Raw genomic sequence first — 10,129 nt, 5'->3', positions numbered from 1 at the left:
AGAGGCGGCTTGGGTCCGCGGAACGCGGGCGGATCTTCTGCGGCCATGAGGAAGCCAGCCACTGGCTTCCTTCCCTCACTCTTGAAGGGTGAGAGGTTTCCACCTGCTCCAACAGACTCTCCCCGGGCTCAGTCCTCTCCCTCCCGAGAGCTCTGCTTTTACGGTTTCTGGAACGCGTCCTCGTGGTGGTCGCGCTGGGTCCGCTCCCTAGCTCCTGGGATCCTCCCGTCTCCCCCCGCCAGCGGCCGGACCTTTGCCTCTGTCTCTAGAATCCCCCCACCCTCGTCGGCAGGGATAACCCGCACCCCGTTCCTAATTTGCCAGTCTGGGTCCGTCTGCCCTGGTCTCGGAGCGGGTTTTGGGGTTCTGTCCTTCCATCGTCCGTTCGCCCGCTCCGCAGTGCTGCTCCTGCCTCTGGCACCTGCCCCAGCCCAGGATTCGACTCGGGCCTCCACTCCAGGCAGCCCTCTCTCCCCCACCGAATACGAACACTTCTTCGCACTGCTGACTCCAACCTGGAAGGCAGAGACTACCTGCCGTCTCCGTGCAACCCATGGCTGCCGGAATCCCACACTCGTCCAGCTGGACCAATATGAAAACCATGGCTTAGTGCCCGATGGTGAGGGCCAGGCTAGGGGGGAAACCGAGGCACCCGAGTGTTCACCCAAAACTCAGGGCAAAAACCCCTGTGCTCATGTGAGGCGGGGAAGGGCATGGCTGGCACCTCACCGTGAGCCCGTACTCTCCACCCTCCCCGTGTCCACCCTCCCCACGGCCTGGAGTCCATTGCCCGCAGCCCCACCCCAAGCTCCCCGTGGTTCATCTTCTCCACCCCTGCCCTTTCTCAGGTGCTGTCTGCTCCAACCTCCCTTATGCCTCCTGGTTTGAATCTTTCTGCCAGTTTACTCAGTACCGTTGCTCCAACCACATCTACTATGCCAAGGTGAGGTCCAGGACAAAGGTTGGATTTGGTGCCCCAGGGCCAAGGGAGAGGCGGCAGCAGTGGGGAGTTGAGGAAGGGTTCCAGGAGAGTCATCCTTAGCTCCTCCTTCCCTGCCATTTTGCCAGTCATGTACCCAGATTAGATATGAATACAGTCTCACCTTGGACATTCAGATTGAACAATTCTGTTACTGCAAGAAAAGTAGAGAAGAGACCGGGCATGGTGGCTCATGCCTATAATCTCAGCACTTTGGGAGCCCGAGGTGGGCAGATCACCTGAAGTCAGGAGTTAGAGAACAGCCTGCAACATGGTGAAACCCCGTCTCTACTAAAAATCCAAAAAAAAAAAAAAAAAAAAAATTAGCCGGGCTTGGTGATGGGCGACTGTCATCTTAGCTACTCGGGAGGCTGGGGCAGGAGAATTGCTTGAACCAGGGAGGCAGAGGTTGCAGTAAGCCGAGATCATGCCACTGCACCCTATCCTGGGTGGCAGAGCAAGACTCGGTCTCAAACAAAAAAAACAGGGCCGGGCGCGGTGGTTCACACCTGTAATCCCAGCACTTCGGGAGGCCGAAGCAGGCGGATCATGAGGTCAGGAGATCGAGACCATCCTGGCTAACACGGTGAAACCCTGTCTCTACTAAAAATACCAAAAATTAGCCGGGCGTGGTGGCGGGCGCCTGTAGTCCCAGCTACTCAGGAAGCTGAGGCAAGAGAATGGCGTGAACCTGGGAGGCGGAGCTTGCAGTGAGCCAAGATCACACCACTGCACTCCAGCCTGGGTGACAGAGCGAGACTCCGTCAAAAAAAAAAAAAAAAAAAGTAGGCAAGAGGGATGGAAAGAGGCAAAGAGATAAGCTCTCCTGTTTCTTCAAACAGGTCAGTGATTTTGAGTTAAATGCAAAAGTGACGGCAGGGTTGTGGCCCAGACAAACAGAGGTTCATCTTCTGAAAGGACCCTTTCTCAGGTCTAGAGGGTTCCAGCAGGGACCATGTCCCTTTATCCCTGCCTAGAAACTGTGAGAGATAAGACAAGCTGGAAAAGAGGTGGAAGAACCAGCTGGAGCAGAAGTCTGCCCTTTGGGAAAGGCTTTCCCATTTTCCTTCTCTTCCTGCAGAGAGTCCTGTGCTCCCAGCCAGTCTCTATTCTCTCACCTAACACTCTCAAGGAGATAGACGCTCCAGCTGAACTCTCGCCCACCACGATGACCTCCCCCATCTCACCCCACTTCACAGGTGAGACCCTCTCAGCAGCTGGGAGACCACCAGCTACTCCTCCCACAATTCCCAGAGCCCACAAGGTAAGGCATCCAAGGCAGGGAAATGGGAAGCATGTTGGGTGGGAGGGGGACGCCGGCAGACAGCTGTTTACTCGAAGGACTGTCAGCTTTTTATGAATACAAGTTAGGGCTCTCCTGGACCAGAATCTCTTCTGCCATTACTTACAGTTTTGCCCTGAATCCATTTTTCCCAATTCCAAAGACATTGTTGCATTGGAAGACTCTGGGCCCTTTATAAGCTAACCTCTTCACTTTAGAAAGGATTTGCTGCTAGCTACCCAGCATACTTGGTGTTTCCTACGGGAGTGGGACAAAAGGTGGTATTTGAGGTGGAAGTTAGGGAAGGAGGAGTGCTTGCCAGGGAGGTGGGAAGGTGACACATACCACCAACCTTACAATTGCCGTGGTAATGTTCTTTTAGTTTGATACTTACATTCTTTTCTGTGTTTTTGTGTGTGGGTAAGTGTGACTTGGTCTGCTTTGTTTATGTGTGTGTCCCTCTGTGAACAAAGACACTCAGGGGCCAGAAGCCTGACTGTCTCTTTCCCGTCTCTCTAAACCCTGCTGTAGGGACAGAACGCCAGGCCTTCCAGCCCTGGCCTGAGAGGCTTAGCAACAACGTGGAAGAGCTCCTACAATCCTCCTTGTCCCTGGGAGGCCAGGAGCAAGCGCCAGAGCGCAGGCAAGAGCAAGGAGTGGAGCACAGGCAGGAGCCGATGCAAGAACACAAGCAGGAAGAGGGGCGGGAACAAGAAGAGCAAGAAGAGGAACAGGAAGAGGAGGGAAAGCAGGAAGAAGGACAGGGGACTAAGGAGGGACTGGAGGCTGTGTCTCAGCTGCAGACAGACTCAGAGCCCAAGTTTCACTCTGAATCTTTATTTTCTAACCCTTCCTCCTTCACTCCCCGGGTGCGAGAAGTAGAGTCTACTCCCATGATGATGGAGAACATCCAGGAGCTCATTCGGTCAGCCCAGCAAATGGATGAAATGAATGAAATATATGATGAGAACTCCTACTGGAGAAACCAAAACCCTGGCAGGTATAGGAAGTTTTGACTCTGTCATCCACCCTGCCCTCCCTTCTGCCTTCCTTGGGAATGAGAAGCCCATTTTCCTAGCTTCAGCCTCCAGATCCACTCAGGCCTGTCTGGGCTTCAGGCACAGCTAGCAACTTCCTGCCTCACCCATTCTGTGCCCATTGTTGGCTTAAGCACTGCTCAAATGCTCATTCTCCATGTAAGCCTTGTACCTGGAACTACCAGACTTGGGTTCTGGTCTTGTCTCTGCCCTGTTTAGTATTGCAATCCTGAGAAAGTTATTTCTCCTTTCGGGTCCTCAGTTCCTCATTTGTAAAAGTAGGCGATTTGTCCGGAGGCCTCTAAGGCCCCATGCTGAGCGTACTGAATGTGTATGACCAAAGCAGACACTAAGGGAAGGGGAGGAGACTGGATGTAGCTTCCTGCCCCAGCCACCTGGCCCAGCCCCACCCTCAGTGCTGTCTTCTTGCAGCCTCCTGCAGCTGCCCCACACAGAGGCCTTGCTGGTGCTGTGCTATTCGATTGTGGAGAATACCTGCATCATAACCCCCACAGCCAAGGCCTGGAAGTACATGGAGGAGGAGATCCTTGGTTTCGGGAAGTCGGTATGCCTGCCATACTCTCTAATGGATACATGCCACTGGGCATCCTCTTGGCCAGGCACTGTGCTAGGCTATGGGAGTGGAGGATGGGCAGGAGAAGCATGAGACATAGCTGGAGAGATTCTCCCCAAGTGGGACTCTTTTCTCAGGAAGGACATTACCAGTCCACCTTAAAGGAGGAAGGCTCAAGACCCAGTCTGGAATCCACTCCAGTCCAGAACTCATTCTTCACCTTCCTGAGTTGCCAGGCTTCCAGATTTCACTCTTTTTTTTTTTTTTTTTTGGAGACAGGGTCTCACTCTATAAGGCTGGAGGGAAGTGGTGCGATCATGGCTCACTGTAGCCTTGACAACCTGGGCTCAAGTGATCCTCTCATCTCAGCCTCTTGAGTAGCTGGGACTACAGGCATGTGTCACTGTGCCTGGCTAGTTATTTTTATATTTTGTAGAGATGGGGTCTCGCTTTGTTGCCTGTGTTGGTCTAGAACTCCTGGGCTCAACCAATCCTCCTGCCTCAGCCTCCCAAAATGCTGGGATTACAGGCGTGAGCCACCATGCCCAGCCCTGAGTCAACTTTTGATTCTTGATCCAGCTCACCATCTTCCTAGCTTTGCCTTAGATGCAGCTCTTCTTCTTTCCAGAGAGTTCATAGAACCCATTCCAGGGAATCTGTAAAGAGATTCCAGTCTCAATGTGTCCTCAACAACCAGCAAGTCTATTCCCAGGAAAATATACTTTAGATTTTCACAAATAATACAATTTAGCAAATATTTCTGGAGAGCTCAGATACCATCCATTCATCTGTTTGTTCAACAAATACTGATTGGGGACAAACTCTACTAGATATTTAAGATGTTAGCAGTACGTGCAATAGAGCCAGTCCTCTGTCCTCTTGGAATCCAGGGCAGGAGAGAGACAAGGAAATATGCAGGATGGTGCGATGGGATCAATGCTGTAGCAGGGAGAGGCACAAAGTACAGAGACAGCAGATGGGGTGGGTTGGGGACAACTGTCCATGTTTGGGAGGATCAGAGGTGCTTCCAAGAAGAACTGATGTTTAAACTGAGACCTGAAGATAAAAGAAGTGAATCCAGGCAAAAGAAGGGGATTGGTAGAAGATTCCTGCTTGCTAGAAGATTCCTGATAGAGGGAATAGTATGTGCAAAGGCTCTGATGCAAAGAAGAGTAGAAATTTCTTTTTCTTTTTTTTCTTTTTTTTTTGAGATAGTGTCTCACTCCATCACCCCGGCTGGAGTGCAGCGGTGTGATCACAGCTCACTGCGTCCTTGACCTCCCAGGCTCAGGTGATTCTCCTACCTCAGCCTCTCCAGTAGCTGGGACTAGTGGCATGCGCCACTACACCTGGCTAATTTTTTGTATTTTTTTTGTAGAGACAGGGTCTCGCCATGTTGCCCAGGCTGATCTCAAACTCCTGGGCTCAAGGAATCCGTCTCAGCCACTTCCACTCAGCTGGAATTACAGGCATGAGCCTCCATGCCTAGCCCAAAGAAGAGTAGAAATTTCATGAGTGAAATTAGTATGCTAACAATGAGCACACTGTTTCTGCTCTTAAGGGGCCAAGAACCCATGAGGGGGTTAATATGGATACAGTAATGTTACAAAAGGAGTGTGGTAGGTGAGGTTCTTAAACAAAATGTGAGAAGTTCGGGGTTTTATGGAGGGAGCTCTCTGGATCTGATGGCGTAGATAAGAGGACAGTAAGGAGTGAGTCCCTTTTACCTGGAGCAGAGCACAGGAGACAGAGTCAAAGAGATCAACAGGGTCATGATGCGAAAATTCTTGAATGGCAGCATGAGCATTTGCACTTAATTTGATAGGAAAGGGGAATCCAATCAAGATTTCTGGTCGGAGACGTGATGCCTCCCTTATGTGGGAGGAGCAGGCAAGGTGCTGTAGGAGATTTCATGCACTGTGACAGGCTGTGCCCATGGGGGAGGAAGGAGGCCCATGGGATTGACTAAAGATGCTGCTTAGCAAGATCTCCTGCTAGTGCTGAGGAAGCTGAGGGCAGGATCCAGCTGGGAGGTTGGTAACTCCACTCTGAAGAATAGCTTCCAAGAACTTGGAGGTTTCCAACCCCAGTACGTGGGTAGAGCATAGGTTTTAGAGTTGGAAGGACCTGGACCCATGTCCCAGCTTCCCCATCTGATAGATAGGTGGCTTTGAGCAACTTACCCAGCCTCCCTGAGAGTCCGTTTCCTTGTCAGTAAATGAGAGTAATATTAGTACCTCTGCTATTACAGGGTTCTCGTGAAGACTAAATGAGATGAGAGCATGTGTGTCCATAGTGCTGGCACCGTGTCACCTCTTTGTAAATATTAGCGTTATCATTAGCAGGTGGCAGGGGAGGGTTATGAGTTCTTTTCAGATAGGCTAAGTTGGGGTAACTGTAAGATCACCTGATCACAGGCATCTGTCAGGCACTTGGCAATGAGGATTTGGAGCCCAGGAAAGAGATGAGAGCTGGTGATAAAGATTTGGGTGTCACCTGTAGATAGATGATTACCTAGGAGTAGATCAATCATCCAGGAAGAAGGTGAAGGAATAGCTAAGGCAAGGTCCTTGAGGAACCCTTGAGGAGGAGGACAAGTAGAAAAGCCAGAGAAGCTTTTAGAAGAGGCTAAATGCAAAGACATTCTGCAGGATGGCTGAGGGCTGAGGCATGGGAGAAGGCAGGCCGCTGACTCTCGGCTTCAGCCTCACCCATTCTCCTGCCCCAGGTCTGTGACAGCCTTGGGCGGCGACACTTGTCTACCTGTGCCCTCTGTGACTTCTGCTCCCTGAAGCTGGAGCAATGCCACTCAGAGGCCAGCCTGCAGCGGCAACAATGTGACACCTCCCACAAGACACCCTTTGTCAGCCCCTTGCTTGCCTCCCAGAGCCTGTCCATTGGCAACCAGGTACCTAGCCCGGCAGCCTGCAGTGGGAAAGGCAGAACTGGGTGGCGGGAGTGGGGTGGGAGGAGGCCAGCAGGAGGGGAGGGGCATGCTTCTCTCCCCTATCTCCTGTGCCACAGGTAGGGTCCCCAGAATCAGGCCACTTTTACGGGCTGGATTTGTACGGTGGGCTCCGCATGGACTTCTGGTGTGCCCGGCTTGCCACGAAGGGCTGTGAAGATGTTCGAGTCTCTGGGTGGCTCCAGACTGAGTTCCTTAGTTTCCAGGATGGGGATTTCCCCACCAAGGTCAGAGCCTTTCCCGAAAGCTCAGCCCCATCCCCACCCTCACCCCATTCCTTGCAATTACTTGCTGTGGGTAGCCCTAGTTTGTGGAAGGGGGCTTGGGCCCCTGGCTTCTGAGAACCAGTCCTCACTGAATGTCCTGCCTCTCTCCAACAGACTATTGCACCCCCCCCACCCTCCACCAATAGAGCAGGCAAAGGAGTGGGGACCTGGAGGGCTGAGAAAGCACAGGAGCTAGAGGTTCTGGTCCCAGCTTTGCCAGTTGCTTGCTGAGTGGCTGTGATCAAGTCACTTCCACTCAACCAAAGTTAATCATCTCTACAAGAAATGACTGACACGTGCACCACTGCCCAACCCTGTAATCCAGGGCTTCCTGGCCTCAGCCTGACGGGCTCTTCCCAGCTCTTCCAGTGCCTTCCCTGCTCAGTAAAATCAACTTGGCTCCCCATTCCCCTGCTACCTTCCCTGTGGCATGATCTGTTGTTGCCAAGAGCCAGGCCTCTCCTTCTGTAGTTAGCAGGAAAAACTAAGGCAAGGAAAAGTAAGGGCAGCTGAAGCAAGTAGCTGAGCTGAGGGGCCCATGTCCAGCTCTGGTCCCTAGGCCCCTTGATCTGGAATGGGCAGGCGAGGTCCAAAGAAGGAAGTGACTCACCACCATCACACATTGGAGATTCTCTTCCTCCTTCCCTCATCTACCATTACCAGAAAAATCCTTGACATCAGGCCACTAATTGGGTCCCTGTCCCATGTTCTGGACCCTTATCTGCCCCGTCCTGCCCCATTCCCACTTCCTCAGCCACTTTCGCAGTAAGCTGACCAGCAGCCTCATACTCTCCCAGGCTCCTGGCTTCTTCCCAGCAACCTGTGACAGAATGGGAGGGGAAAGGTAGAGGGAAAGCAGAGTGAGGGGCCACCTGTGTGTGGAAGGCCTGGGTCTCGGGCCACACCCTGCCCCTGGCTCTGTCCTAGCAGGTACCCCCTGGAGTACTGCTGTCCGGTGAGGCTTCTGATATCCCCTTCTCTCTCCCTGGCTCTTGGCTTAGATTTGTGACACAGACTATATCCAGTACCCAAACTACTGTTCCTTCAAAAGCCAGCAGTGTCTGATGAGAAACCGGAATCGGAAGGTGAGCACCTCTACCTTGCCCCTCCTTCTCCCAGCACCCCCTCAATCAGTCACCACAGTTGGTCTATTCTGAGGCCCCCTCTGCGAGCAGCTAGGATGTGGAAAGCGCTTCCCTGCTTGCATCTTTGGGGCAGAGGCCTCCACCAGCAGGCTCTCCTCCATTCCTCTAGTCCTGGAGAAAGCAAGGCCCTCCCAGGCAGGTGGTGGATAACAGAGGAGGGCCCTGAGAGCATCACAAGAAGAACCCTCAGCTGGGCCGGGAATTGGACGTTTTTGAGATCTTGGTCTGTCTCCTGTTCTTACTCACCAAGTAGACTGGGACGAGGCACTTCCCCCGCTGAGCCTCAGCTGCCTGTTTCTGCAGGAAAGGGGTTGGGCTGCTTGATGTCTCCTCTGGCCTTAAAAAGCCACATTTGAGTTTCCTCCTTCCCTCTACTGCCCTGTGCCCATGTCTGCCTACCTCTCTCTTTTGGGTTTCTGACACTTCCCCTCCTCCCCACTCCTGGCGCCTGGCTCTGTGATACAGACTGTCTGCCCTGAATCCCTGTGTAGGTGTCCCGCATGAGATGTCTGCAGAACGAGACTTACAGTGTGCTGAGCCCTGGCAAAAGTGAGGAAGTTGTGCTTCGATGGAGCCAGGAGTTCAGCACCTTGACTCTAGGCCAGTTCGGATGAGCTGGCATCTCGTCTGTCTGCACCCCAGCCCAACCTGCCCACATTCTCTATTGTTTTTAGACCCCATCTGTCGGTTTGCTTTCAGGCTGCCCCTTCTGGGTCTGTTACTCGGCCCCTGCTCACATTTCCTTGGGTTGGAGCAGCAGTCCCAGAGAGGGCCACAGCGGGAGCTGCGCCCTCCTTCAAAGATGACTTTACATAAAGTGTTGATCTTCAGCCTGTGTGGCCTATTGTGGTTGGGATCCCCATCCTCAGCACTGCTACCCTGCTCCGTGGCAGTCAGTCCCCAGACCCCGGTTTTATGGACCCACTTGCCGGTGAGAGAATCTCATAGGAATGGTACTGAGGGAAGCGGCCATCTGCCAGGAGGAGCAGAAGACCTGAGAACCCAGAGACGTGAACTGAGGAAGGCCAAGAAGGCTGGGGCCCTGAGGATGATGGGGCATGAAGGCAGGTGTGTGCGTTCATTTCTGAAGCCCTAAGCCCCATGATGTCAGATGCAAGTGTAGTATTGTTCCTCTGTAGGTTAAAGGCCAAAGCCTGATGAGACCTTGTCCAAAGGGACCAATCCTGGGTTATAGGGAGGGTGTAGCTTGCACTTTATGAGGAAGGGAAAAACCAGGAACTACAGCCTAGATCAGGAAACCTTGGGGTTGTTTTGTTGTTGTTGTTGATTTGTTTTTGTTTTTGTTTTTGAGACAGGGTTTCGCTCTGTCACCCAGGCTGGAGTGCAGTGGCGTGATCACCACCCACTGCAGTCTCCACTTCCTAGGCTCCAGCCATACTCCTACCTCAGCCTCTCAGTTACCTGTGACCACAGGAATGTGTCACTATGCGTGGCTAATTTTTAAAATTTTTTGTAGAGATGGGGTCTCTCCATGTTGCCCAGGTTGGTCTCAAACTCCTGGGCACAAGCAATTTTCCCAGCTCGGCCTCCCAAAGTGTTGGGATTACAGGAAGGAAACCCAAAGTGTTGGGATTACAGGAAGTCCAGGAATTTGCCAGATGATCCAGATGTTTAAGTGGTTGCATCTTAACAACCTACATTGAGGTATGACTCCAGCACTGGCCTTTAATAACTTGAAATATCCCAAAGTATGTTCCAGGGACACTGTAGAGTCTCTCTCCCTTCTGTAGGTTCATGGTAATTAACAGCATTTTGTTAAAGCTCACTTACTCTGAGAGTTCAAACATGCACAAAAATAGAAAAGTATAGGCTGGGCGCGGTGGCTCAAGCCTGTAATCCCAGCACTTTGGGAGGCCGAGA

At 52.4% G+C, this 10,129-nt stretch overlaps 1 protein-coding gene across 2 annotated transcripts; it reads left to right on the top strand.

The window, feature by feature from the left end:
- On the top strand, positions 1-9,078 carry ACRBP (acrosin binding protein). 2 transcript variants are annotated; one of them, XM_045364621.2, is made up of 10 exons: positions 1-88; positions 401-619; positions 849-943; positions 2,061-2,178; positions 2,793-3,261; positions 3,731-3,863; positions 6,601-6,780; positions 6,897-7,064; positions 8,105-8,188; positions 8,740-9,078. In XM_045364621.2, the coding sequence occupies exons 1-10, from the start codon at positions 46-48 to the stop codon at positions 8,860-8,862; spliced, it is 1,632 nt and encodes a 543-aa protein (XP_045220556.2). In that variant the 5' UTR covers positions 1-45; the 3' UTR covers positions 8,863-9,078. The 2 variants fall into 2 exon arrangements, with proteins under 2 accessions (XP_045220556.2, XP_073862272.1); XM_074006171.1 differs by having other exon boundaries at positions 1-619.
- The last annotated feature ends 1,051 nt before the right edge of the window (positions 9,079-10,129 follow it).

Source organism: Macaca fascicularis, chromosome 11 (assembly GCF_037993035.2).
Source record: "Macaca fascicularis isolate 582-1 chromosome 11, T2T-MFA8v1.1".
Lineage (NCBI taxonomy): Eukaryota > Metazoa > Chordata > Mammalia > Primates > Cercopithecidae > Macaca > Macaca fascicularis.
Note: the sequence above shows the minus strand (reverse complement) of the source record. Positions and strands in the feature narration are given on the sequence as shown.